This window comes from Prunus persica, chromosome G1 (assembly GCF_000346465.2).
Source record: "Prunus persica cultivar Lovell chromosome G1, Prunus_persica_NCBIv2, whole genome shotgun sequence".
In the NCBI taxonomy this organism is placed as follows: domain Eukaryota; kingdom Viridiplantae; phylum Streptophyta; class Magnoliopsida; order Rosales; family Rosaceae; genus Prunus; species Prunus persica.
The window spans coordinates 34,407,320-34,434,699 of NC_034009.1; the positions used below are offsets into that span (position 1 = coordinate 34,407,320).

General features: G+C 37.9%; 6 protein-coding genes and 1 non-coding gene across 10 annotated transcripts; 3 read left to right on the forward strand and 4 right to left on the reverse strand.

The window, feature by feature from the left end:
* On the forward strand, positions 1,246 to 3,742 carry LOC18790483 (DNA-3-methyladenine glycosylase 1). The gene is made up of 4 exons (XM_007225464.2): positions 1,246 to 1,937; positions 2,475 to 2,616; positions 2,746 to 2,887; positions 3,035 to 3,742. Exons 1-4 carry the CDS (start codon positions 1,574 to 1,576, stop codon positions 3,374 to 3,376), a joined length of 990 nt encoding a protein of 329 aa, XP_007225526.2. The 5' UTR covers positions 1,246 to 1,573; the 3' UTR covers positions 3,377 to 3,742.
* LOC18791913 (protein BRASSINAZOLE-RESISTANT 1) lies at positions 3,829 to 5,531 on the reverse strand. Its single transcript, XM_007223191.2, has 2 exons — positions 5,058 to 5,531; positions 3,829 to 4,882 (listed from the first exon to the last, which is right to left on the reverse strand). Exons 1-2 carry the CDS (start codon positions 5,298 to 5,300, stop codon positions 4,241 to 4,243), a joined length of 885 nt encoding a protein of 294 aa, XP_007223253.1. The 5' UTR covers positions 5,301 to 5,531; the 3' UTR covers positions 3,829 to 4,240.
* On the reverse strand, positions 6,108 to 8,242 carry LOC18789696 (probable NEDD8-conjugating enzyme Ubc12-like). 3 transcript variants are annotated; one of them, XM_020554765.1, is made up of 6 exons: positions 8,013 to 8,242; positions 7,737 to 7,837; positions 7,018 to 7,126; positions 6,811 to 6,889; positions 6,578 to 6,694; positions 6,108 to 6,494 (listed from the first exon to the last, which is right to left on the reverse strand). In XM_020554765.1, exons 1-6 carry the CDS (start codon positions 8,150 to 8,152, stop codon positions 6,354 to 6,356), a joined length of 687 nt encoding a protein of 228 aa, XP_020410354.1. In that variant the 5' UTR covers positions 8,153 to 8,242; the 3' UTR covers positions 6,108 to 6,353. The 3 variants fall into 3 exon arrangements, with proteins under 3 accessions (XP_020410354.1, XP_007226215.1, XP_020410355.1); XM_007226153.2 differs by having other exon boundaries at positions 7,737 to 7,850; positions 8,102 to 8,209; XM_020554766.1 differs by having other exon boundaries at positions 7,737 to 7,850; positions 8,013 to 8,104.
* Positions 8,396 to 8,467, reverse strand: TRNAD-GUC. The gene has a single exon. It is a non-coding gene; the product is annotated as a tRNA-Asp (tRNA).
* Positions 11,717 to 14,814, reverse strand: LOC18792563 (methyltransferase-like protein 2). The gene is made up of 9 exons (XM_020557306.1): positions 14,480 to 14,814; positions 14,173 to 14,386; positions 13,808 to 13,947; positions 13,672 to 13,705; positions 13,300 to 13,375; positions 12,623 to 12,800; positions 12,434 to 12,523; positions 12,224 to 12,326; positions 11,717 to 12,007 (listed from the first exon to the last, which is right to left on the reverse strand). Exons 1-9 carry the CDS (start codon positions 14,759 to 14,761, stop codon positions 11,868 to 11,870), a joined length of 1,257 nt encoding a protein of 418 aa, XP_020412895.1. The 5' UTR covers positions 14,762 to 14,814; the 3' UTR covers positions 11,717 to 11,867.
* On the forward strand, positions 16,201 to 19,426 carry LOC18791355 (NAC domain-containing protein 79). 2 transcript variants are annotated; one of them, XM_020555008.1, is made up of 6 exons: positions 16,201 to 16,313; positions 17,364 to 17,579; positions 17,727 to 17,953; positions 18,064 to 18,225; positions 18,426 to 18,750; positions 18,911 to 19,426. In XM_020555008.1, exons 2-6 carry the CDS (start codon positions 17,420 to 17,422, stop codon positions 19,183 to 19,185), a joined length of 1,149 nt encoding a protein of 382 aa, XP_020410597.1. In that variant the 5' UTR covers positions 16,201 to 16,313; positions 17,364 to 17,419; the 3' UTR covers positions 19,186 to 19,426. The 2 variants fall into 2 exon arrangements, with proteins under 2 accessions (XP_020410597.1, XP_007223100.1); XM_007223038.2 differs by having other exon boundaries at positions 16,211 to 16,313; positions 17,415 to 17,579.
* LOC18789551 lies at positions 23,418 to 27,141 on the forward strand. Its single transcript, XM_007223878.2, has 6 exons — positions 23,418 to 23,867; positions 25,350 to 25,476; positions 25,984 to 26,123; positions 26,227 to 26,289; positions 26,371 to 26,439; positions 26,680 to 27,141. The coding sequence occupies exons 1-6, from the start codon at positions 23,667 to 23,669 to the stop codon at positions 26,749 to 26,751; spliced, it is 672 nt and encodes a 223-aa protein (XP_007223940.1). The 5' UTR covers positions 23,418 to 23,666; the 3' UTR covers positions 26,752 to 27,141.

Sequence of the window (27,380 nt, forward strand, 5' to 3'; positions counted from 1 at the left end):
GTTTTCTTATCTTTTTGTTCAACTTTGGATTCTTTTACTCAACGGTAAGGAAGGAAGCTACCTTCCCACCAAGACCAAGCTTGTATATATCATCTTTCATTCTCATCTTATCTTATAAGTTATATGCAATGCAACAAACACGTAACACGTAACCACGTAACCCATTTTGCAATTTACATCATCCCCCAACGTTACCAACTGACTGCGACTCATAGCCTAAAGCCATTGGTTGTTCCTCCAACTGCCACTTCCGCCTTCTATGGTTTCTGGTGGTGCTTCACTTTGAATACCTGAAATACCATCAATACCCCTTCAATCAACTCATAACATGATGGATCCCATATGTATGTTTTGTATGTTTATGGATGTAGACTAATGAATTTGATAGATTGTCAAAAGAGAGGCAGCTTAATTAATTAAGCTTTGAAACAAACAATTTCAACTACTTTAAATTAATCTATATATATAAAGCAAAAGACAGAGAATGGTGAAACATTCAAAATACCAGAAAATGTCCTTAGTTAATCTAAGCATTAAGAATTAAAATTATTAATTAAATGAGGATAATATGATAAATTCATATTTTTTTATATTAAAAAATTTTAAAATTAAAAGAAAATTCAGATAATGAATCATATTTTTATGAAACATAACTACCCATTATCCTTTTCAATTTTAAAATAAATTTAAAAAAAATTAAAAAAAAGCCTCTCGCAAGTGCGGAAGCGCGTGCGAAAAGGCTAGTATAATTTAAAGAAAATTCAAACTTATGAATGGTCGGAAAAAATTAATTAAATTCAAATTCGCATGTAACCAACCAACCTTAAAACCAACAACAATTGAATTATTTTATCATAATCAATTAATTTTGGTTCATTTCTCATTCTCGTGGCCCCATTTCTCATTCTTATTATTGTACTTTTTCTTTTATTTTTTATGACAAACTTAAATACAATTTCAACAAAATTGATACACTAAGTATGATTCGTTATCGCTTTTTTATTGAATTAAGGAAAAAAAAATCAAATCTCTCTTTCAAAAAATTGTAAATTTAGAATATTAGAAAGTAATTTGGTACCATGTTATAGTTTTGAAGCAACTCACAGTTAATGCAATTCAGGGAACAGCGTATGGGCAATTTGGGCATTTGGGGAAAACTTTGCCCATACCATCGCTTTCAAAACCAAAACGGTTCAATGTCTGTCACCGACACGCAAGCACTATTTACCGGGTGTCACCGGTGCCTTACCAATTCCGGCAATCCGTTTTAAATCCGCAGAAAACAGTCGTTTTGTCGTCACTTTGCGCCTCTCTGCTATCTCCACTCCACGCTCACGCTCCTCACACCTCACCTGCTCTGTTTCTGCTCTCAGCTTCACTCAACCTTGTTTCTTACCGTTTTACCCTCCGCTGACGCCCTAATATCCTCTCTAACCACCACCACAACCCCCAAGCAAACACACGCAACAGAAGCATAAACTTTCTTCTTCACGAGAAAATTCAGCTGAAGCGTCGTCGTTTTCGAGCTCAAAAGCAAACCCAGCTGGGCTCTCTTTTGAAAATATCTACAGCAATGTCTGTGGCTACAAAGCTTCAATCTTCGATTTGTGAGCCCCGAGCTGTACTCGGTCCCGGCGGGAACAGAGTTAGGGTTTCAGAGGCCCCGAAACGCAAGAACGAGGGCTTGAAGAAGCCACCGCAGAGGCCGAGAAAACCTGTATCGGAAATTCCAGAAGCGGTTGTACGGAACAACGTTTCGGTGGACAGCACCTGCTCTTCTGATACCTCGTCGAGCTGTTCATCTGCTAAAACGGTGAGTCCTAGAAGGACTGTGAGGCACAAGAGCTTGAGGCCTGCGAAGCTTGTTTCGGACGATATGGAGGTCGTCAAGCCCGCGGGTCCACCTAAACGGTGTGAATGGATTACACCAAACTCTGGTAAATTAGCCGTGCTTTTGTTAAGTTTACTCTTGTTTATGCTTGCCTGCTGCGAAATTGACCAGAAAGATATGAAAATTTGGAATTTTGAGTGTAAAATGCTTTCCTTAATTTTTACATGCAATAAATATGAACTTTTTTTTTTCTTTTCTCATTTCATAAAAAGATTATAAAGTTTCTTTTATAATTATATTACTTTATATTGATAATTAGGTAGACGTCTTTACGGTGCAGAATTGTTTGATTGAGGATAGGGTAGAGTGTTTGAGAATTGAGAATGTTATTTAGTGTGAGTGACATAATTTTATTACCAAGATGATGCAAATGTGTTTCTTGAAGAAACCAAAAACTCAATTAGGAATTAACACAATTCTATGCCTGAAGAGTTGCAACATTTCTTTACAAGGGCGTTGGCTTCCACCGGAATATGATCCTTAACATTTTTTTTTGACTTCCATTGATTAGCCCGCCTGAATCGAAACTATGCTTTCTGGCCTATTGAAATTTCTTGCTTGCTACTTTAAACTTGAACAACAGACCCAGTTTATACTTGTTTCCACGATGAAGAATGGGGGGTTCCAGTTTATGATGATAAGAAGCTGTTTGAGTTGCTCGTCCTTTCACAAGCTCTAGCCGAACTCAGTTGGCCAGAAATTCTACACAAGAGAGACATGTTCCGGTATGCTTGTTTCCATTTATCATGATCCATATTGCATCTATAGTTTAGCGAGCTTTGTGAAGAAAGGTATGCCTGTAGGCTGTATGCTTATAGTTTTATACTTGTTTTGTCCCCTTGGGCCCCTTGCAGGAAACTTTTTGACGACTTTGATCCGTCATCCATAGCAAAGTTCGAAGAGAAGAAGCTACTGTCTCTCAAAATAAATGGCATTCCATTGCTATCTGAACAAAAGCTTCGTGCAGTTGTGGAGAATGCTATGCAAATGCTCAAGGTAATCAATATGCATTGCATGATTCATTGCCTAAGCACGCATTCATAATGTGCTTTCCCTAGTTTCCAAAATCAAAAAATGATTCCTTTATTGAAATCCTTCGAAAATAATAGGTTTCCATATGATTCACACATTTGCACTTTGCAGGTTCAGCAGGAGTTTGGTTCCTTCAGTAACTACTGCTGGAGCTTTGTGAACCACAAGCCAATAAGAAACAGATTTCGTTATGGACGCCAAGTACCGGTGAAGTCGCCAAAAGCTGAAGTCATAAGCAAAGATTTGATGAAGAGAGGCTTCCGTTGTGTTGGTCCTACTGTGATTTACTCGTTTATGCAAGTGGCAGGGATTGTGAACGATCATCTCATAACATGCTTCAGATACAAGGAGTGCGATGCAAATGACAACAAATTAGACCTGAAACTTAAGACGGAAGAGAAGACGGAGGTGCTAAAACTAAGTGAAGCTATGGAGATTGGAGAGCACAAATGACTTAGCCAAACTTTGTTACTAATTACACAACTTCACATAATTTAGAAATTACTGTCAGAAGGTAAAAAAATAGATGTTCTCCATTTTTACTTTGTAGTCGTTTCGTGCTTTTCTCATGCCACTGTCTGCGTCTGTGTCTGTCTGTGTCATTAAACTAACCAACCAGAAAAGTATTGTCTTAGACTTTTTTTTTGTTTTTGGGTCAAAATCTTAGACTCGTACCACTATGTAAGAAGCTGATGCTTTGTAGAGATCAGTGTGAGTTGTCAAGTTTGCTGCCTTATCGTCATTTTGGTGTCTTGTAATAAACATTCACATTATCATAGAAAAGCACGTGTTTGTGATCAATAATGCTTGTTTGGTGCATTGTGTTTAAAATTTTCTTCAACGTTTGCGATTGAATACAATGTTAAAAGAAGGTTTAATACGATGGATTATTATTAGGCATGAAGAACGAAACATCCATATACATAAGCACGCGGACGCATAAACTGCAAAATAAAACTTTCCAATGTACAACAACATTCCCATTTTGCTGTGGGTTTTCTGAGTCTACAAATTTGATTATAAAAATAAATAATAATACGAAAAAAAGAACTGTTAATTTGAACAAGAAACGGTACACAATATTCTGAAGCTGATAACATCCCAAACAAATTCGAATTGAGAAAGAAGGAAAAATAAACTCAAATCGCAAACGAAATCTAATTTCTTGCAAGCAATATAACCAAGTATGGTTCGAGATATGCAGTTTGACCCAGAAAGGGTTGTGGCAGATGAACAAGTGCAACCTCTTTTCTTTCTCTTCCTTCATAACTCAGCAACTCACACTCTGAATCCAAACCCCCCACCCAATTGCTGGGCTTAACTTCGAGGCTTACCACTTCCAAGTGTGAGCTCCAAATCATCCAATCCCACCTCATGAATCTTCTCTCCAATCCACGGCTTTACCTCTGGGATCTCACTGTCAGGCAAGTTTTGGTGAGCAACAACAGGCTTCACAAGATTGAAAGTGGGAGAGGCTGGCATTGCTGACAGAGAAGGAGCAAATCTCTGGAAGCAAACCCATTGCCCAGAATCAACAGTGGAAGTATCAGACTCGTCACATTCGGGAATGGTAGCAGCTGGAAAATGGAGCTGGTGACGGGTCGGGCTAGCCGGAGCAGAGACAGCATAAAACGGGTAATCGAAAGAGGCCATGGACTGTTTAGCAATGGAGTCCCAGTTTGGAATTGGGTTGGGGTTTCTGGAGGTTGGGGATGAGAGCGGTGGGGTTACAGGGGCACTATTGGAAATTCGCAGAGGAGGGAGAGACGAAGGAATTGCAGAGCGCAGATAGCGACTGGGATTGGATGAATTCGTGCTGGGATCGAAACGACTTGGGCTTGGATAGGAAGACGACGAAGGACTGGCTTGGTAGGATGGGATTGGACTAGGATTTAGAGAAGAGTAAGGGCTGATCATGGTTGATGTGCCTGGTGTATCAATTTGGGTCGGCCTCAATCCCTGTACAACACCACCACCATCACATTATTAGAATTCATCAGTAAATTAATTTTCAGGTGGATTTTTCCTTTGGATCTGAGCTATGACAATTATGGGAAAATAATTATAAATTAAAAAAAGAAATTGAAGAATTGGGACAATTAAAGTGAATTGAAGAAGAGAAGGGATGAGGGACCTTGCGATAGGTGGTGCCGTCGTCTTCGACGGTCCAGCCAGCCTGGAGGCAGAGAGCTTTCAACACCTCGTTGTTGTCGCAGTGCTTGGGCAAATTGAAGTTGCCCTGAGCTCGGAGCCCTGCGAATATCTTCGCAGCTATGGCTCTCCTCCTCCTCTCTCTCCTCCGGTTGTTCTCTCTCTCCCTCCACGACGGTTTCCTTCGCGCCACCGTCGCCGCAGACGTGGCTCCATCCGACGTCATTCTCCAATCAATTATCTTCCCTCTCTTTTCCCTCTCAGTATCAGGCGCTGTGCAATGTCGAGCTCCGCGTAAGTTGCGTCGCAGGCGATTTAAGCTCGGCAGAATCAGAGATGGCGATGCGTGTGTTCACGAGGAATGCGCTTTTGCTTTTTCGCTGGTTTGTGTAGAAGAATCTCTCTCTCAGTGTTAACAAAAATAAAGCCTGACTCGGCCATGTTGAAATGTGTCGCGTGTGCACTCAAAGACCTTGACGGCGTCGTTTATTACCTGTCGTTGTAGTCATACTCGTTTACTAGTCATTAATTTAAGGCCGTTAGATTACGATCAGGGCATGTGGAGGGCTAGTAATTGAGGACCGACCTCATGCAACAATAACAGAATGGTGTTCTGGGATGCACGCAAGTCCATTCTGATGCGAGTGAGAGAGAGAGAGAGAGAGAGAGAGAGAGAGAGAGAGAGAGAGAGAAACGCTTTGCCGCGTGGAGTTGTATTATATAACTGTTTTTTTCTTTTCGCCGATGACCTAATAATTCTATTGCGGGTCCGGCCGTTGCAGTGGGACCCACTTTCTGAAAACTGTGGGTTTCTCTGTTTGCATGGGAATCTGGGTTCGCAACAGAAGAGAAGAAAAAAAACAGTTTTCGAATGAATAATGGGCTTTTGAGTGCTGACATTTGATCGACAGGCCCAACCCAAATTTTCCAGGTCTGGACCAAAAAAGACTACAAAACTGATTGCATTGGAATAGAGGAAAAAAAAAGCTCTCAGGTTGCTTCATGCATGTGTAAATCAAATGGTGATCATTTTGTTCAAGTTAATGTGAAAAACCAAAAACCAAGTCTTGACATGACGCCTTGTTTATTAATGGGAAGAGAATTTGAATTACACTAGCACACAAATGGCCTCCTACTACAACAAGTATCGGCTGAAAATTGTGACACAAAACAATGAGCACACCTGAAATGGAGAAACACTCCAGGAAAGACAACCTTCACCCCTATACAGCCTTGGACCTTGAACAAGCAACCCTAGATAACGGAATTGAAAATCTTCTCAATTGCACCCGGGGAAATAGTCGGTTCCCACCCATTGACGACCATCAATTGCTTTTCTCACATTTGATACAAACAACCCTGGATCATCCCTCAAAACATCAGCTGCCTCATGGTTCAAGGGATCCTCATAATTGGGTTGCTGCATAAGTAGATACTCAAGATTTGAATAAGCAACAGGGGAACATACAAATAACACTTAGCAGAAAAAAGAATTGGAGATACCGTGAATAGGTGAGACAATCCATAAATAACAGTGTTTATGTTGAGGACAGGTTTCCAATCTTCTCGAAGAATGTTAAGACAAACATTCCCTTCCAAGTCAATGTTGGGATGATAGATCTGCAAATGGTATACAACATCAGAAATTGTAGTGGTGAATAAAATGGTTTGCAGCATTAATACCAATAGACTGGAAAATAAATTTGGCCCAAGATGGGGCACCTAGGTTTCTTTACCTTTGTTTCACACTTGACCTTTGGAGCTTCATGAGGGTAGATAATGGGAACATGAAATGAGAAGACAAACCTGCCACCACTGACACAAGAGGTAGAAAAGGGAGGGCATTTAGCTAGATGGCATCAAATTTGTAATTCGAAACAATTTCCAGAAACCAAATTAACTTTAAGCAGAAGATTTAAGTGTCCTAATCAAAGATAACTTACGTATAATATCCCTCGTCCGGTTCAATGGTGACCTCAAAGTTCATCAGATCGTTCTTTCCATTAGGGAAAGATATTTCACATGCTTTGGGTAGGTTCAACTCACTTATGTCTACAAGAAACAAAAAGGTAAAAATCATAATCTGGTCTCAAGATAGATATGTGAACAGAATAATACAATTCAAGGACTACTTGAAGGAATGAAATATATACCAAATTGTTGCTTATTCAAAGTTTCATTTAAAAACATATTCAGGAAGCTGATAGGATGGTATTGGCAGAGCTAACACTACATAAATTGAATACCACATTGCAAGAATTTGATAGTTTGATCGTAAAACGGGGCAAGGAATGAGTTTGATGAGATAATGGGAGCAACAAAATAATCATAACAGAGTCGTATAAAAATCTGATTTATGTAAAATGAATGTGACAGGGGAGACCGATGGAAATTATGTGTGCAAGTACATGCTCCTGAACTACAAATTATGTAAGTAAGCTGTTTATGAGGATGCACCAAATCATCATTGGACATCATGATATCACTTGCTGCTATCCAGATTATTCCACGCAGACAGAAAAGAAAGATGTCAATTATATCACATATCTACATTCTAAATTACTAATGAATAGCCAGGGATTGCATGGGTTATGCACATTGTTGTGAACATGCACGGAAAATGATGGTCACCAACATATACTCAAAAATGAAAGGTAAAAACCTCTATGAAGACGTAATTCCCCTGCACTTTGCTTCTTGACTAGGCCCTTCTCCTTCACATTTTCTTCGATTTCCTTTTGCTTTTCTTTAACTTTAAATAGCCTGATCATTGTTTCTGGCAATTTATATATAAAAAAAGAAGATATATGAACAAATTAATTCAGGGGAATTAACATGCGCATAAACTATAACGTCAAAGAAAATACAAAGACTGCAAATTGTTCATCATGCGCATTGGACAAGGCAACTGACCAAGACAAAAAAAAATGAAGCTAACCTGTTCGATGAAAGGCCGCATAAAAGCAAAAGGAAATAAGTTGTTAAGCAAGCAAAGATGGAGAGAAACAAAGAGGGACAAGGATGTACAATTTGAATGGGGATAATCAGAAGGGAGGAGGCTTCGCTTGTCGTCCTCATTTCTCCTATTTACAGTCCTACTAAATACTCTTCTTCTTTTTTTCTCGTCTGCTACTTGTTCGCGGGCACTATTTTTATTTGTTGGTTTGCTTTGATTTGTCTTTTTTATGGTCACCTTGAGCCTTCCATTTTCTGTTTAAATCCGAAAACGCAGGGTCCACGGGCTCCTCCTCTGATTATTACGACATGTCGTATGCTGTATTCAATTGTGAAAAATAAAACCATCCTCAAGTAAAAAGTAAACGCCGTTGCCGGGGATCGAACCCGGGTCACCCGCGTGACAGGCGGGAATACTTACCACTATACTACAACGACCTTGTTGTGCATGTTTTATGTTTTCTTCTATGTATGCTAAAGAGTGGCCGCCAGATTGAATGGATCCAATATTACGTAAAGTTGGGTGTCATTTCCGAAATTTGTATAAAAGCTAAGAAGCTGATGCGTTGTAAGAAGAGGCCACGGCGTTGTAAGAAGCTCGCATTGCATATATGACATAGGTGTGACGTAATATTACCCAAATATTCTTTCCATTATCTCGAATAAAAACTCGTGAGCAACAGTTACGGCCAGTTCATGCCCAAGCATGATACAATATTGCGAAGGATCCGAACGTATCAAATTCATGTCATGAAATGAAAAGATTACCAGAAAATTAAAGGAAAGAGATGATGATGAACCAAATTAAAACGATAGAATCAAACAGAAGATCTTCATATCTACTAGCTAGTCAGGACTACTAATTTTCCGATGTAATTTCCTTCTGTGCTTCTCCAACTGTTGAAGATGACGCCACGTCACTATGTTGATCAGTTGCGAACAGTGGCTCCTTTTCTGCTTCTTTTCCTTTTGCTCCTCCTGCTTGTTCTTTGTTTTTTGCTCCCCTCCTGCTTGTGCAAAATCTTGTAATTCCAAGTCGTCTTCTCCACCAAGGCTGATGATCCAATTAACGTAAACCAAAAAATTCCTCAAACGAGGAGAGAAATTGGCAAGAAGAATTTTGACGGCAGGGACTAGCTCATTCGTGATCACCGCATATAATGTACGCTTTACAACTCCGTTTTTAAGCTTCTCGTAGTGGTTCCTTACAAAGATGAGAATACAGCAAACAAAACCCGTGGCTGCCGCACTCAATTTCTCGTGCCTTTTGCTGAAGTAGACCATGAAGACGTTAATGATAGCAAGAAAAAGATCCGCTACGACCAAGTCTATCGTCGGTTTGATGATTAAAAAAAAAAGTAAAAATCACCACAAACAGCGCGAGTATTAGTTAGTTGCAGACAAGGCCAGCCCACAGTATTCAGGATCTATACATCCCTGGAGAAAGAGGCCTGCGACGAGAACGATGAGGTCAACGACGTCTTTGACAAAGTCAAGGTGCCGCAGCGGTGGCGAAGAAGTAGTAGAAAAAGAATTACTGGCTCTGTGGTGTTGTAGCGATAGGCGAGTTGGAGGAGAAGGATGTCAATGCCGAGGAAGAACAAGATGGAGGAGATTACGGCGAGGCGGTTCTAGGGGAGGCTCATTTGGTGGTAAATCCTATCTCCAACTGGGGTTAGCCAAGCAGCTATGGCTACGCAGAGAGATCGATGCGATCAGGAATGAGATACTCAGGCAACTTGGGATGCAGAAAGCCATTGATATTGATGGAGATGATGAAGAAGCCTATGCTTCTTCTTCTGCTTGTTTCAGTGTGTTTGAGAGAGAGAGAGAGAGAGAGAGAGAGAGAGAGAGAGAGAGGTGTCTGTGAACGGAGGTGAGGGTGGTTGTCTAGAATTAATTAGTTAATTAGTTCACTCATTTTAGCTTAACATGCATATAATGATGTGAGCAGTATCAGTATGGAACCCTTTTTTTTGGGTCAAATCAGTATGGACCCGAGCCTCTTCATTTTGGTACGTGCATTTCAAGTAATCATGGCCATTAAAATCAAATCTAAGAGCTAGAAATGACTCCATGTCAGCATTAGTTAATTTCCCAAGAGTCAGCGTTATTACTTAACGTCTTCCGCATTCCTCATCACATCTCAGCATCAAGTCCATCTCTTTCTATTCATTTGTTTTTTTTTCATTGCTGATTTTATATGCAAAGCAGATGGAGTGATGCCTAGACTTTGGAGCAATATTCAAAACATTGAAGATTCGTTATATTGAATTTTTACGAGTCAATGTACACCTATTACGGATTATACCAGCACAATGACGCTAGTCACAATTAATTAAGTATCAAACTCATCACAAATATAAGCAAAAGCAAAATAGATGCTGTTTCTTTTGAGCCTCTTACCATGACAATGGTTAATGGTACCATTACCATTACCATAATAGGTGTTGAAACTAGAGTAATTATTAAGGGCGATGATCTGATAACATATATCGTGCGGACCGGGAACATAAGTTACCTCACGAAGAATCATAAACAACCCCATCAATATTGATGTAGAATCTTGTGCTGGGTAGATTACTTGTCCGTTCTTTGTCCTAAAATAAGGGGAAGGAGGTGGCCTGGGATGAACCAAAACCAACTTTTCAACCGTGTTGTCGTTGTACAATCAATTGCATGATATCTTCTGGGACTTGTTTCGACCAGGGGCTGCTGCTGCTGCTGTTGTTTGCAACAACTTGAGCCAATTTCTTCCTTAATCATGCATAGAAATACTTGTAACCCAGCAAACAAGGAAGAGAGGGAGCAATAACATTATGTGAAATACCAAGAAGCAGTAAAGAATTATATCCATTGTCCTTGCCGGCAATCTGCGGCACATAAGAATAATAAAGAATCATTTCATCAATTCAATTCCTTAAGCCATTCATGATAACTTAATTTCCACAACAAAGCTATATCAAATATTGTCTCATACAAAGTGTGTGTTACCACCTGGTGCCCTTGGATTCCCTTCCCATCAATTCTGATGCATTTATCTAAGATAATATCTAAAGCTAAAGAGTTCTATCCAATGTATAACCAGGAGATTTTTTTTCTTCATATATGGCTGCTAGTTCTGGAATTTTACTGATATTGGTTTAAACAACATGATCGCGAGTAAATCCCCGTTATTACTTAAATATATTGAAATGGTTACACTTATTTATTGGTTTGGTATGACAAGGTACGTCTTAACGAAGAATTAAGCATGATATAAATAAATAAACAAACAAAGAATGGTATTGACCGTTGGGCATTTTTTGTTCAGCAATAGGTGGCCGCTTGATTTGGGATTTTGTTAGTTCTCTGTCGTCATTTTCTTTTATCTTTCTTGTGATTGGGTGCTTTTTTTAATGAAAATTGTAGGGTTTAGTTGCAAAAAGAAGATTCATAAGGATTGGTGCTGCTCTGTGAAGCATATTTTCCGTAAACAAAGTTATGCTGCAGATGCCTTGGCTGCGAAGGGTTATGATTTTGGTCCTGGCCTCCTTGTGTTTTTGGAGGCTCCGGTTTTTCTTAGTGCTATGTTAGCTGCTGATGTTCGAGGTGTTGTTAGACCTCGTCTAGTTTCTTTTTGGTTTGGGGCTTTAGGCCCCCTCTGTACCAAGAAAAAAAATGCAAACAGCCCACCACACTGACAAATTTTTTATCACAATACCAAAGAATATAACTGAACCCTCTGGAAGACGGGAATTGCAAAATCCATACTGGCAGTAAACGAAAACTTATATAGGCGTCTGCTCTGCAACAATAACGAGGCCTTCGGGGGAAGTAAAATAAAATGAATGTATAACTATGTCTTCATAAAATTTATGGACTCCTGAAAATGAAGGGGTTCATTCCCCCAAGAAATCCATCCGGCGGTCATCTCTCTAGCAAAAAGTTCAATACATCGACCACGTTGGAGCCTCGGAGCATACTCATGTAACAATCCTGAAAGGAAAAAGGAAAGAAAAGAAGAACCTATATTGGTAAACGTAGTCTGTATTGCCCATTTGAAAACCAGATACATGAATTGCAAACATGTATCCAACAAATGATTAGTAGTAAGTACATAACTACTACAAACGAAAGAGTTGTATGTTGTTGGTTAGAAGACTAAAGCTTTAATAAAGGACTACATATCAAATAATATAATCAGTATATCACCTGCAATTGGGGGTTTCCTTGAGTAACCTCCCGGTATGCTTAACATGATTTGATTATCCAGTAGTATAGGTTTGGTACTTGATAGCTGTTTTGAATCTGTAACCTGTGAAGTACCAACATCACAATCAGTAAACAGATTACTAATTCAAAGAAGAAGAAAAAATTGAACCCTTGCAAAGAACCCATGATGCTGCAATGGCAGTAACTAACCTTCCCATGAACAAGGCCCAATAGAAGGCACTCGTATGGCCTGTGATGAAAGAGGTCCAAATCAGAAATCAACGAACCATCTGCTTTCACCTGCGTCAGTTCAATAGAACCAGACCTTAGCAAAATGAATTGCAAAATCGCACTCAAAAGAATTCACTATATAAACACACACAAACACCGAGAGAGAACCTTCAACCAGAAAAAAGTAGCAACATATTTGACTCCCCATGCAGGAAATAGCTCTTTCTCAACAAAACCACGCAACTTCTCTCTATTTGTCACCCATAAAGCAACAAGTGCTCCATCCGTATGACAAATTTGCTTGACAGGAAGGGATAAGAAATATCGGTTAGGCAAAGTTGAGTACCTATAAGAATGAAAAAACCACCCCATCCAAAATGAAAGTATTATGAATAACATCACCATATTAAAATCTGTTGTATAATATTAGTTTCAAGCAATGCTATAAAATCACATGGTTATTCAAGAAAACAACGTCAGGCATGTAGCCTATCAGAACAACTGGGCCAAACCACACTACATATTAAATTCGCATCAATCACTCATCTACCACTCCAATTTGTTTCAATGGACTTGGCTACCAAAATTTTTAACAGAAATTTAGAAAAAATTTCATGGTTGCTCTGATATAATTTGTTTTAATGAGAGTCAGTTGGATAAGCATCCCTTTAGAGTTAATTATCTCTAGGGTGTGGCCCCTTACTATATACCTTTAAAGAATAGACATACCTTCAAGTCAAATAAAATGTTCAAAATACAGGAGATGCAAAGATATGGTAATGGCATTAGCAAACAGGCTTGCAGGTTCTTTTAAGCTAGAAAATACAATAGGGTAAAATGCCTACCTCTGCTTTTGACGAGCACTTCCATTTTCCCATGGTGGATCAATAACAATAAGATTGAAGCCGCAATCAGACTCAGCTACATTAAAAAAGTTTAAACTACAATCAGAATACTAGTAATAATGTAAATCAGATTTCTACCAACTTCCATAAGAACGTAAAAGTAAGAGCACATTGAGAATAAAAAACAACACGAAATGGTTGTGAAAACTTAATAAAGTACTTCAGGTATCAATAACCTTGGAGATAACATGAAATACTGTTGAATGCATAATGACATTTCCACCATTAAGCATCTAGTTTGGGCAATTTACTCCTACAGACATTTAGAACCAGATTCGGAAGATAAATATGGGTTTGAAATGCAGGAATTACCAGGAATTAGATTGTGAATCTGCCCCAGATCAGACTTCCACATGATAGAAAACAAATCATATAAGAAACATGATAAAGTAGCTTGCGTTGTTTATCTCAGTTTTTAAAAAGAAAAATAGTCAGTAAGTCGGTATACCATGTAGAAGGAACTCTCTGGAGGTAAGATATATCGACTATTCAAAAGTTCAGCCTCCACATCTTCACTGGTCTCATTAACGACTAAGTTGTTAAACACAGGGAATGCACGTTGTTCATCGTATTGAATAGTAGGGGCACCTAAGAAAATAGAGTAGGAGTCATTTTCAATTTCAGAAATTTGCAGAACCACTCAATTTGAGAATGATAAAGAGCAGGGACTTCAAATAATTAACCAACCTCCATTGTCGAGCAATGAAGCACCCTGATAAGCCAATAGTCTTGATTAAACAACAAAGGACCAACATTTCAATTTACCCAAAAAAGAAAGAATTAAAGGCAAAATTTTTAAATAATAAAACCAACCTCCATCTTCCCTTGCGTTGTCATTTGGATGGAAATTCAGAGTAATCTCATAGAGCGGTGCTTGCCAGACCCGCCCGAGTTCAACAAGTGACTGTTCAGCTCCAGGAGACGATGTTGAAGGACACAAATTCCCCTTCAAATTGCTCACAACCTCTAAAAGCTCAGTTGCTCTAACTAAAGATTCATGCGCCTTCAGCAAAAAAGGTCTCACTTCCTGCAATAATCAACATCAAATCGAACACTAAGGCTCCGCTTGGAAAATATTTCAAACTTGCAATCGCACTAAGGGCAGTGACTGTGTAATGACCTGATGGCGTTGATCGGCGGCTCGTTCTCTGTCGTTGAGAGGCTGAGGTTTCTTCTCCTTCCGCTTTCGCTTTCTGAAATTTGAAGAAACCCTAGCCTCTTGACCAGCGTGTTTGGAGTCGAATGAGCGAGAGTAGTAGGCGGAAGGGGAGACCCTAAACCGGGTGTAGGAGCGGTTGAGGACGCGAACCGGGTCGATGAAAACGGCGTTCGAATCTTCCAACCGGTAAACGCCGGATTCCAAAAACTCCGATAGCTTATCGCTGGTTTTCGAGTCCTCCATTATCAGGACTGGCCAGTCCCGCTAGGTTTCGCCGTCCATCTTTCGCTGTGGGAAATCTCCCGCCGCATCAAATGGGCCTACAATCCAAAGGGCCCAAATGGTCTGACGCCAAGTTGAATAAATAAACTGGGCCAGCCCAATTAAGGCCCATGTACATTTGAACCCAACCAAAATATTTTTTTTATTTTTTATATTTACTTAAATATGTTGCCGGTGATAATGAGATCACTCTGTCTTAGTTCAAAGTATTTTTTGTATGATACATATTTGCTTTTTATATGAAACAAACAAATAATAGCATTAATGGTTGGACATTTGAATCGGGCAATTACCGTTTGACCCTACCAAACATATGGAAAATTTTGACAATATGTGATTATCAAATTATCAAAGTGGCAATTCAATTCGATATGGTTGAGGGAGGGAGGGAGGGGAGCTTTGCCTACGTCTCCTCCTGGAGTCTGTTCTAGAAGACCGCACGCGTGACAATAAAAGTCATGTCGTCACAACTTGATATTTTGACTTAATATTAGCCACCACTTTTGTTTATCTTGTTATATTTCGCACCATTAAAAGGTGACATGGTCATTTTTATTAACGTGCCAATACTAAGGCTACACCACATCATATTAAATATGACATGGTAATTTATGGATCAATACACTTGCAACTAATTAAGTATCGAGTTTTGACAAATCAAAAAAAGAAGGTATCGAGCTTTTATAAATAAATAAAATATATTAAATATCGAACTCATCACAAATATATATATATATCGTCATCGTCATTTATATAAGTCAAATATAAGACATCCTCTAAGAGCATTTCTAAAGGAGATGTCAAATACCAAACATCAAATTTAAATTTGATGGTTGATGTGGCAATTTGACATCTTATACAGCTTTACACTTCACCCGATATGTCAAATTAAATTATTATTTTATTATATTTTAGTGTTGATTTATTTTTAATTTAAAAAAATATATATATTCATTTGATATCTTGCTTTTGAGATGTCAAAAATAACATCTTAACTTCTAGTATTCATTCCACATCAACTTTAATACATCGGGTGGAGTGACGTGAGATGTTATTTCTAACTGTTAAATATCTATAAGATACTTTTGACATATGAGTTGGAGATGCTTTAACAAGTTGGTAAAAAAAAAGATAGTAATTGATAGAAATCAAAGGCCGACAATGTTAAAGAATATCGTTAATATATCGCGAGTTGGGTTGAGCATGGAATTTTCCAGGAAAGCGCGGCAAAGTAGTAGGAGGAGGGCATGAGTGGTGGGATGCAAAAGATTAACGGGATTGCGTGACTCGGCCAATGCCGAAGCAACACGTAGTGGTTTCTTATTTCTCAGCGGCCAAAAGTAGAAGCGACGATGAAATGGGTAACTCGGGTTAAATCACCCTGGGCTTCGTTCACTAACACAGCAGCCCTATAAATAGCCGATGACCCCAACCCAACTTTAATTGTTTAGAGTGGAAATAAGGAACGAGCAGGAGAAGGCAGTGGCTCTCTGGTCGTCTCAAAACCCCAAAGGTTAGAGCTTGATCAACTTCTCACTAGTGTTGGGTTAATTAATTATGTTACTATTATGTCAGATTATTTATATGATAAGTAAATAAAGTGTATGTACAATAGTTTTTAATTTGAAGTTGGAGAACTCTCCTGGGATATTCTTCTCCTGTTCGTGGCACGCTTTCTCTTTTCTTTTATCTCTTTCTGATGTTCTTCCTAGTTTTGAATCATATATCAAACTGTTTTCTTGTTAATGAGGAAATGAAAGGTTGAGTAAAGAGAAAGATGAAACTTTTGTTTTCATGTTAGCATGAGTCAGTCGTCGTCAATGGGTATGTTCGGTCCTGTTGACTCCAAGTCTTGGTTCCTCTGAGAGGCTGAGACCCAAAGTTTAAGATTTTGGAATTTTGAAAAATAATTTTCTTGTTGCTCTGATACTTTCTCAACTTGATCATTGGCTTTTTGACTGTTTAACGCCGATGGTTGCTTCTGGTTGTTGTAGTAATCTAATTTGGTTTAGGATAGTTTGTGTTTTTTTGGATGACACCCCCTTTCGATTCGCCTGTGAATTATTTGAATTTTAATGGATTTGTGTGATGGATTCGTTTCAGACTTGAAAAGAAAAAAATTTCAAATGTTGTTGGTCAAGTTTTTTGCCCTGCAATCCGACTGGATTCAAAGAGACTCAAAACATGAGCATTATCATATCAGTGATGTAATTTAATGTTTGGTTAATTATTCTTAGATCGCTGCTGTCACATCTCGAATATTAGTTGATGATGTTATACTAGTCTAAGGTGCTGCTTGATTGTATTAGCGATTTTAAGATTTGATCTAGATTTGATCCAAGATTTTCTTGCTCCTCTTTATTTTTTTGGTGAACTCTTCTTCAGTAAGTTTTGTCATTAATTCAATATTAGTTTGACTAATTGGACATATAAGCTGCTTTGAATCTTGATATTTGACTAATTCAATTTTATTTTTCTCGAACATTTAGGTTACGAATAGCTGCTTCAATCTTGATGCTTGACTTTTTCAATTGGTTCTTTGTGTTTAACCTTCCTTTTGCAGACTACTGATCAGAGACTAAATTCATCAGAATTTTTTTCCGTTTTGATTCAGTCATCATGTGTCCGCAATCTGCCACCCTGCCTGCTGATATTGGTTTTCAGTGTACCGATGAGGAGCTCTGTATTTCTCTAGGGAAAATAATTAGTGGATCCCCCCTTCCAGGCAATGTGATTGAAGATGCAAATCCTTACCAACTAGTGCCCTCAAATTTACCTGGTACTTTCCAGATCTTTGAAGCTATAAACCCTTCAATGTGGTGTGGGGAATACTCTTATTTTGATTTAATCAAGTTGATTAGTTGAGTTATATGCAGATGTTATTTGGTACTTCATTCACTCTAATGACAAGACCGTTTATGTGCAGATGGTTTTTGGTACTTCATTCACTCGAATGAGAACAAACCTACAAATTTTGGATATTGGAGAACCAAAGGGGAGGCCTGCAGAATATTCTCAAACTCTTCCATCACTGGTTGGAGAGCTACTCTTGAGTTCTATCAAGGCCAAGCCCCTAATGAAAGTAAAACCGATTGGGTGATGCAAGAATACTGGCTAACTCAGAAGAAGTTGTCTGAAGACAGCAAGGCAAAGGTAATTGATTGAGGCTTCCAATCCTGTATTTCTTTACCTGATTCGTTCTATTTGTTTTGTTCTCTACCCAACCTGCCAGTCAATTGCCAGTTTGGTTGGATAATGTGTAGGAACCCAGGTCACTTTGCAGAGTCTTTTGTAGCAATGAACAAAAATTGAACTGCAAAAATCTTCAGAAGATGGTTAGTTCTGATAGTGCTACTTACTCAGCGCATTCAGCTGTTCCACGTGCCAAGAATTGTACTAGTCACAGTTCCACAAGCAAGCCTCAGGTTGGTTAATTAGGATCCTACGGGTCATTAATTCTGGCAGCGTGAAATATATATTTTGCAGTGGCAGCAGCTGATTTCTTGTGCAGAATTTAATTTCTTTTATACGACATTCTTTATTACTAGCTTTAGTGCGGATGGAATCATGATGCTTCCTTTTGATCATTCCTCTGATGGATGTGATGGCATGCTATATCTTGTAGGTGAGCAAGGATAATGAAAGGGGAACATTAATAGTTACAGAAAGAGTTCCAGATCATGATGTACAAATTATGCCTGAAATCGATTATGTTTCCAGAGGTGACTACTTGGAACTGCTGGATCTTGATACACCAGCATCATTTTCTTTTAGTTCAGATTCAAGTTGCTTGACTATGTCATCGGATGAATGCTTCGATTCTCTGGCATTGTTAGAAGAACTAGAGCCTAAAAATAGCCAAGACTTGGTCAACAAGAATGCAGGTTGCAAGTTCAGTATCTCTGCACCTCCAAGACCAGATGAGTTGGTCATATTTGCAGCCTCTTCAGGTACATAAAAGTACTTCTTATGTTTGGTGCAGATGACACACTGTCAGTTCCTTTTTTGTTCTTTTCTCTGTTGTAATAATTTCCTGAAAAGATTAAAGTGCTTCCTATGCTGCTTGTTTTGAAGAAGCCTAAAAATACCCAATTTGTTTTTGGTTAATAGGATCTTTCAGCAAGTCTCCAAGTGAAGAAAGAGTCAAAACTCATTCTCCAATTCCTGGTTCAGCTGTTTGTGGCAAGATCTCAGGAAAGACTTCAAACAATATGAACAGAATTCAGAAACCAGATTGTAGGAATGAAGGAGGCCCATCAACTTCTCATAATGTTGATGTCTCACCCAGTAGCCATACTGCATCCCAAGAAGGAAAAAGGAGGGCTAGAACTATTGGCAGAACCGAAAAGCTTAAGAAGAAGTATTTCTGCTTCATGCCATTTTAGGTCCTCTGTCCATTCTACACGTGTATTTATTATGTATATTAGTGATTTGTATTAGCAAATAATTAGTACGTTTACAGTACTTAGAGGTGGTTCAAGGTTGGGAAGGGGGTAGGTCACTAGTGTTCAGGAAGAAAAGAAGAGGGTAGGAGATTTGATTAAGCCGTTCATTGTTGAAAAATACAAACCAAAACGATGTTTCTCGTTTAACTCATTTTTCTGTTATTTGTTTGCCTTTTCTTTTTATTGTCTCTTTTTTTTATTTAACTCATGAGAAGCAGCCCAACCCAAAGCAACAATTAAAGCCCAACAAAATAGCAATTGGGTTCACCTCACCCAAAACCAAAAAAAAAAAGTAGAAAAAACTTTGCTGTGGAAGTCAAACCTCCAACTCCAAGTCCTAACTAACTGACCCACCCAGCTTAAAGAAATATATTAAACTAGATACAAGAACTGACCATTGACCTAATCTATACTCTCTGTCGCATGTGTTTGCTTAGCTTTGGCTGTGGAAGTCAAACTTCCAAGTCAGGGGGCATCTAACATGCTCTTGAATGTGACGGCACACCATTTAAAACCCCTTTCCCCTCACACTCCACTACTCCTATCCTATCTGTACTGTGTAGTGTGTTAAATTAAACCGAGAAATGCTGAAGGCAGTCACTTATTCACATTTAGCAATCTCCAATCGTTGATCAATACATGCAGTGCACCAACGGTTGGAAGACCGCACGAACACAACGAAATGCAAATAATACAAGCAATTAATGCATTATGATCTTTTGGATATGGGTATCATGCGAAGCCACTAAGAATGAGCAGCAAACGATGGTCCACAAGATGAAAAATGCATGCTGGTCTTCTTCTGGTTTTCCCCACATATGATCATTTCTGCAAAGGTTATTTCGATGAGGAGGAAGGGGTGTGAATTTCGATGGATTTTTAGGGCAGACAAAATGTTAAGGGTCATTTGATAACGTTTTCAAGGCTCCGTTTTTATTTTCTATCAAAAACGCACTCGACATGTCATTTTTATTTTCACTGAAATTCATTTTCAGAAGACAAAAATTCACTCTCATGTACAAAAACTGAAAACACCAAATTATCGTTTTTATTTTTTGTTTTCATTTGCTACCCAGTGTATTGGTTTGATTGATTTCTTTTTCTTTCTTTTTTCATTGAACTGATTTTTTATTTTTATTATTATTTTATCTAGGCTTTTCTAATATTATAAATTTTGTATTATTTTAATTATATTATATTATTCTCAAATTATACATTTTTCATTATTTGTAATAATTTTAGCCTTTAAAATATCAAAAAATTTAAAATTAAATAAAAATTAGGACATAATTTAGCAAAAAATATACTTGAAAAATAATTCACATATTATTATTCTCAAATTGTCCTACTGGACACGTTTTCACTATTTTAATTTTCTAAATATGTTTTCCAATTAATTTACCAAACGTATTTTCGAATCCTGAAAATACAAATTTGTTTTCTCGTTTTCATTCTCATAAAATATTCTTAGAAAACATTCTCCGAAAACGTTACCGAGCGGGTTGGGGTGTGAATGCATACACTCCTAACTTGTTTTATTTATTTATTTATTTTTTGGTTACAAAAAAGGTGGCAGGAGTGTCACCTCTCCGAACCGGGCACGGATTAAGAGAAAGCTCTCTCCGAGAGAATAAGTACACATGCAGAGGATCGAATTCTAGACCTCTTTAAGAGATCCGATTACATTCGCCCAACATGTGTGGCCTAGCTGGTTCAATTTTCCACTAGACCAAAACCCACTTGGGTCCTAACTTGTTTTATTGAACTTTCTTCACCAGTACCAGTGCCCTAATTGTTATGTTTTGTGTTATTTCACTTTCAAACGAGGAGCAACATGGAATGTACGGAAGAAAAAATAAACTAGTTAGACAGTGGAGCCCAACGTCTTGTCTGCTTCAGCTATCACTCCTCTGAGCTGGGCCTCCTCCTACTTTACAACTTACAACCAGGCCCCTTTCACAACGCAAACTTCCAATTTTATTTATTTCTTTTGTTGGGTCTTGTATTTGTGTGTTTTTTAAAAATAATAAATAAAAACTTTTGGTAATTTGGTATATTTAATTTAAATATCATTAAACAAAAAAAATTAAAATTCATAACACCCTTATAAAATAAAATAAAAGTTTAAGAAGGTGGCTGTCACATAAAATTCATAAAAAATAATATATATAAAATTTGTTGGTTGGTTACTTCCTTCTTTCCTTCCTTCCTTTCTTCCTTCCACTGAGAACCCTTTTGCAAACTTCTGGAAGCTTTTCAATAAATCCGTAACGTAACCGATAAGAATCGCATTGTAGTCATTCTACCTCTTTCATGGTCGCCACATAAGGACAAATAAAAGTATAACCAAAAATAGCAACAAAAAAAACTCCAGAATTAACACTAAGAGCATCTCCAAGAGAGTATGCAAATAAAATAGGCAAAATTGTACTATAACAACCTCAATGGTATGTTGCCTATCTATTTTCCTCATAAAAAATTAGTCACTCTAAGGGACTGGGCAATGCAAGTCTACAAACCACTATTATATTTATTTTTATCTTTTACATTTACTATTATATTTTATAGAAAGTAAGTGAGAGAGTAGAGATTATATTTTATTATAAAAAACTCAATTTACCTCTTCACTTTTAAGTATGTAATATTGCCTTGTTTAGAAGAGTAGATATATTTTACCTATTCATTTGCCTCTTCCGTTGGAGCATAAAAATGATGATACGACAAAACAAATGAGGTTTACTTATTCATTTGCCTCTTCCTTCTAGATATTCTGAACACTACTTTTGTTTTGTATTTAGCTTTGGGACCCTTCAGCTTTTGTAAATTTACTAATACCGCCCACTTGATCCAGTGGTGCGCTGCTCTATCAAGTCTGATGGCTGAGATCCAACGGTGGTGGTGGGTCATTACAAAAAAGAAAAGAAAACAAGAAGTTTGAAATTTCCATGTTTTGGTTTGTCCCTTTCGTTTAGCTTTTATGCCGAGGTGTCCGAAAGGTCCACCGCTCTTTCAACTTTGTGATCATTACACATGCTATAGGAGCATGTCTGCTTTTCTAAATACTATCCAATCCAATCAAACGGCTGGACTAAAACTCCCAACCATCCGACGGTAACCAACGCGGCCCTCCCAAATCCACGGCTTCTAATGCTTGGTTCTGGCGGGAAATTGTACCCCTAAAAGAGGCAAGAGATAGATAAGTTAACTTATTTATTTTAATATAATTAAGTGGTTTTTGTTTGGGTAAAATATTGTGTTGTTTAAAACTGTGTGTGAGTGAGGGACAGATGTACAAGTCCCATGTTGGATAAGACAACACCGACGGCAGGTAGAGCCTTCCCTCCTCAGCGCCCAGTGGGCCCTACCTCCTCCCAACGATGAATTTCGGATTTCCGTTACGTTTCCAATCCCACGTAACGTTTCTCCCGCTTTTTTGAGAAATTACTAACCGCCCCTTTTTCTTTTTAATATATTCCCCAACCAGCATCACAACTATTTGAATGTAACATCAATTTCTTAATAACTTTTAAAAATTAAAGTAACTAAGTTGTTTTAGTTTAAGTGGTTAAGAGTAATTATACATATTCTAAAATCATATGTTCTAATTTTTCCTCTTTTAATTAATAACGCTTGTATAAAAAGAAAAAAAAAACCTGACAAGTATTCTATTATGAGATTTTAATAGTTAGAAACATTACTATACAAAAACAATATTAGCATCATTACTTAATAAACATATGGGTTAAATTAGATAAACACATAGTCTAAATCAGTCTATCTCCTTAAATGTTTTCAGCTTTAGTTGACCATAGAACTTCTATTTTCGTGGACACATTTATTGAGTGAGTTTAAAATTCAAACCCCTCTTGACATTTATAGTACGGAACCAGATAGCATAGCAGCTCCAATAATTCTAGACCGTGGGAAGGAAAAAAACCTCTGTAAATGGAATATATAAGGGTATTTTCGTCATTTAAACCAAGACCCACTATCTCATTCACCTCCAGTCAAACGGTCAACACCCAGTAACTCTGCTTCAAAAATCCAAACCGCTAGTGGTATTGCATCATGCCGCGACCTCAGCTTACTGTGTGAAACGCATAATTAAGGAGAACTACAGCCGGACGTGGCACTCTCCGATTCGTCGGCTGCGAGTCTTCGGGATTCATAGCAACACACCAATAAAGAATACCAGTCACTCTCATCCCTTCTCTCTCTCTTGTTCCCTCTCCCTCTCTCTCTCTCTGTCTCTGTGTTTTTTATCTGCAAAAACTCCCAATTTTGGCTCCAATTTCCCTCCTTTCTGTCCCCAAAACTCCTAAATACGTATAGAGCAATGCATGATCTTTCGTTTAAATGCAATTTTGAGTCCTAATACTAACGTTTTCACCGACTAATTCACTCACTGAGTTCAAGCGGAAATGCTTGAGGCAATGGAGAGTTCCGTCCATGGCGGTTTCTCTCACTTGCAGAGTTGTGGTGACAGTAGTGAAGAGGAGCTCTCTGTGCTTCCTCGCCACACCAAGGTGGTGGTGACTGGGAATAACAGGACCAAGTCTGTCCTTGTTGGTCTCCAGGGCGTGGTCAAGAAGGCTGTGGGGCTTGGCGGGTGGCATTGGCTGGTAATTCCCTTCGTCTATTTAGGTTTTTGGGAAAAATTGAGTTTTGGATATTGCGGTCCATATGTGCCTTCAATTTTTTCTTAAATTTCTTTTGTTTGCATTTTGGAAAATTGAGTTTAATTGGAACTTTTTAAATCTGATTGACAGTATCTAAGCAATGCGGACCAATTTTTGTTCTTACTGGGTTTGGTGTTTAATCTACTGTGCTATTGTCTTCTCAATAACTTTATTTGGTCATTCTGTTCATCAGTTTCAACGCCTCTTTGGTTATTGACATTTTTATCTTTGAATTTTTTTTTTCTGATTTATTTATTGCAAATTCCAGTAAGCTTGCTGTTTTTGGTAACTTTCCATATTTTTGTGCTACATGCGTAAAGTATCATGAATTCAGATTTCTGTGGAAGTATCAAGAAGTTATGAATATTGAGTTCTCATTGCATGTTGCATTTTTTAAAGGGATCTGAGGATTTAATAGATTTCTATTTAAAGTGGGATTGAAAATTGGGATTTCAATACGGTTTTGTTCATTCCTTTCCGATTGCTTGTGTTAACACCAATAGTTATTTTCTTTTTATTTATTTGGTTGTATGAATTTGTGATTATCTTCAGGAGTATAAAAATTCGAATTTTGTATGTCTTTTGTGGTAAATTTGCAGTATCTATGATTTGGATTAAAGAAGGCTTTGGAATTTTCATTTTAGCTTTTCATATCTTTTATTCCTCGCATATTGCGGACTTCGATGGCTTGGTAAATTACAGTTTTGGTACAGATATTCCAACTTTATCTTGTAGTTCTTGCATGTTTGGATTGCTGCTAGTTCTTGCATCTGCAAGCCTTGTGTTGAAGTTTTTTAACATTTTATGGATAAGCAAGCCTTGTGTTGAAGTTTTTTAACAGTTTATGGATAATATTTATAACATTCTAGAACTGTCCTGTTTTCTAGGTGATTTATAAAATTTACAAATTTTGTTTCAATCTGCTTTGTGATCGTTTACTTTTCTATTCCCTCCAACCCCAATTATAGGGATTAAGTCATTTTGACTCTATTACAAACAGTTTATCCCTTGGTTTTAATGAACTGCTGTTCTCTTTGAAAATGTGAAGCTAGTATGTTTTTTGATGGTGTGATTGAGTAAGTTCCTTTTGAGCAGTGGAAGATGAGTGGGGGTGCAGGATTACTGATTTTAATTCTTCTCTTGACCTTTGAAAACTACTCTTAGAACTTCTGTAAGCGTTTAAGCCAGGAAATTGAGTATGCTTATCTGGATTTGTCTCTGATTTAGAAAATTGGATTTAATAAGGATACATTTTATTCCTAAACATTTCAATTGGTTTACTTATAACAGGATTTGTGCTTCTCTTTTTTTTCTGGCCGATGTCTTGAAAGTTGTGTGTGAATCTGTTCACTTTTTGGGTATTTCTTTAGGCATCTGTACCATGCATGAGAATGGCACCTAACATCCCAATCAATGAATCTACAGGTTCTTACAAATGGCATAGAAGTTAAGCTTCAGAGGAATGCCCTTAGTGTGATTGAAGCTCCTACTGGTAATGAGGAAGATGATGACCTTGATTTTGAGAATGTCCAGTGGAATGGATCAGATATGGGTGAGTTTGGTTATGCACCTTAAACTTTTTACCTGAAATTATGTTATGACTCTTCTCGACCAGTTGGAACTATGATGCTTTTGGCATAGTGGGTTTTATGAACCACCAAACTCTCTCATTATTTGTATGTCTTGATTTGCTTTTCAAAGCATGATTGTCAAAAGCAGTCTGAATAATGACTGATATGAGTTTTGTGCTTGACTAGAGTACTATTAGCTGTGTGACTGCATCTGTGTATGCCCTTTGGACTTCGTTAGAGGGTCCCTAGTGCTTTCGTATTTTAATTAACTGTTCTCCGGAACTTCTCTAAATGTGAACTTGGAACAGTATGTTTTATAGAGAAAAGTAGTCGAGGTTGGTACATAGGATCCATTGTGTCTTTACCTTTTACTTTTCCTATCTCTAAATTAAAGCTTTATTGCCTCACTTCTTTATCTTTTTTCTTTGGTTGGTCCCACAATGCTTTCTGATTGTGCTTTTTTCTTAAAATTTATTTTTTATTCCCAGCGTCTGATGACACTCAAAAGTCCCACAGATCAAGGCAAAGAGTGCATAAATCATCTGGATCATCTCACAAGACTATGTGTAGAACTTTCTCTTGTGACTCTCAGTCTAAGGGTTCTATTTCTACTCCACGAGGGTCCACGGTAAGTACAGTTGCCCTGTTCACTTTATACTACTTCTTTCATAGTCTGGAAATAGAGGTTGAAGTGCCTAGGTGATTTGTAATTTAAAATATCTCCTATTCAGAAAATTGACCTTGGCAAACTGGAGATGGCTGCTTTATGGAGATATTGGCGACACTTCAATCTTGTGAGTACTTATACAGCCAAGATCAAATGATTGCTCCATATTTACATTTCAATTATTTGTGTACTGAATGAATTTTTCTAGGTGGATGCCATTCCCAACCCATCGAAAGAGGAACTAATAGATGTTGTGCAGAGGCATTTCATGTCACAGGTACTCACACAATTGCTAGCCTTGTGCGTCTTTTTTCGGGTTCAGTGAACTTTTGCCATATTGCAACATTGAGCACAAGTTGAATGAAAGATGCCAAATTTATTGACAACATTATAAAGCTTCCATGTTTTTAAATAGCTAGTTATGTTATCAAATCCAGCAATGCCCTGTAATCTGATAAGTTTCCAATGTTATTGACAACATTATTAACCATTCAAAACTTTTTTTCATCTGCTGTAGCCAATCGATGAGTTGCAGGTCATTGTGGGGTTTGTTCAGGCTGCGAAGAGACTAAAGACCGTCTGCAAATGACATGGGGAGAGAGAGAGAGAGAGAGAGAGAGAGAGAGAGAGAGAGAGATGTTTGAGTGTGGTAGTCGATGCTAACAGATACCTGAACCCCCAATGTCCACTTCCCGTTGGTGATATTCTGTAACATATATGTATCCGGGCTTGTTTATGTTTACATGTTGGTTAGTGGGTTAGTATTACTCTGCTTCTTCTGAGTTATATAGAGGTTCTTACCTTTTTGGTAGCGTAGCTTATGTAGATATTGTAAACTGGTGGGAAGACTTCTCAGAAGAAGACCCTGTGGCTTTCCTTCTAAAAGCTTGGATTAATGTATTGCTGACTGGGGGAGTGGGTTTTTTTCTTTCTAAAATGTAAATATTCTTAGTTCTCAACTATCATCTTTTCTTGACAACCCCTTGCTGTCTTTCGTTGACTACGTTCTGATTGCTTTTTTACTGATGTTTTTATCACTTGGTGCGTTTTATAAAACGTTGTCTTGATTTTTGGCCGGTGCTGCAAATCCATTGCTTTGCATCAAAGGAAGGCCAAAAAGGAAAAGGGAAATTTGTTATAACTGTACTTCGCTTTACTATTGTGGAGTTGTTCTATTGCCCTAATTCAATGGTTAAGAGATAAAGTCTCACCTAAAGG

Excerpts from the sequence above, each read along its gene's own strand:
- LOC18790483 (XM_007225464.2), top strand. The coding sequence starts at position 1,574 with ATGTCTGTGGCTACAAAGCTTCAATCTTCGATTTGTGAGCCCCGAGCT. Across the intron at positions 2,617-2,745 it reads CACAAGAGAGACATGTTCCG|GAAACTTTTTGACGACTTTG; the intron begins GTATGCTTGTTT and ends GGCCCCTTGCAG. Across the intron at positions 2,888-3,034 it reads ATGCTATGCAAATGCTCAAG|GTTCAGCAGGAGTTTGGTTC; the intron begins GTAATCAATATG and ends TGCACTTTGCAG.
- LOC18791913 (XM_007223191.2), bottom strand. The coding sequence starts at position 5,300 with ATGACGTCGGATGGAGCCACGTCTGCGGCGACGGTGGCGCGAAGGAAA. Across the intron at positions 4,883-5,057 it reads ACGGCACCACCTATCGCAAG|GGATTGAGGCCGACCCAAAT; the intron begins GTCCCTCATCCC and ends GGTGTTGTACAG.
- LOC18789696 (XM_020554765.1), bottom strand. The coding sequence starts at position 8,152 with ATGAGGACGACAAGCGAAGCCTCCTCCCTTCTGATTATCCCCATTCAA. Across the intron at positions 7,838-8,012 it reads TGCGGCCTTTCATCGAACAG|GCTATTTAAAGTTAAAGAAA; the intron begins GTTAGCTTCATT and ends AACAATGATCAG. Across the intron at positions 7,127-7,736 it reads GGAATTACGTCTTCATAGAG|ACATAAGTGAGTTGAACCTA; the intron begins GTTTTTACCTTT and ends TGTTTCTTGTAG.
- LOC18792563 (XM_020557306.1), bottom strand. The coding sequence starts at position 14,761 with ATGGAGGACTCGAAAACCAGCGATAAGCTATCGGAGTTTTTGGAATCC. Across the intron at positions 14,387-14,479 it reads CCGCCGATCAACGCCATCAG|GAAGTGAGACCTTTTTTGCT; the intron begins GTCATTACACAG and ends TGATTATTGCAG. Across the intron at positions 12,801-13,299 it reads AGTGCTCGTCAAAAGCAGAG|GTACTCAACTTTGCCTAACC; the intron begins GTAGGCATTTTA and ends TCATTCTTATAG.
- LOC18791355 (XM_020555008.1), top strand. The coding sequence starts at position 17,420 with ATGTGTCCGCAATCTGCCACCCTGCCTGCTGATATTGGTTTTCAGTGT. Across the intron at positions 17,954-18,063 it reads CTGAAGACAGCAAGGCAAAG|GAACCCAGGTCACTTTGCAG; the intron begins GTAATTGATTGA and ends GATAATGTGTAG. Across the intron at positions 18,226-18,425 it reads GTTCCACAAGCAAGCCTCAG|GTGAGCAAGGATAATGAAAG; the intron begins GTTGGTTAATTA and ends TATATCTTGTAG.
- LOC18789551 (XM_007223878.2), top strand. The coding sequence starts at position 23,667 with ATGCTTGAGGCAATGGAGAGTTCCGTCCATGGCGGTTTCTCTCACTTG. Across the intron at positions 23,868-25,349 it reads TTGGCGGGTGGCATTGGCTG|GTTCTTACAAATGGCATAGA; the intron begins GTAATTCCCTTC and ends ATGAATCTACAG. Across the intron at positions 26,290-26,370 it reads ATTGGCGACACTTCAATCTT|GTGGATGCCATTCCCAACCC; the intron begins GTGAGTACTTAT and ends GAATTTTTCTAG.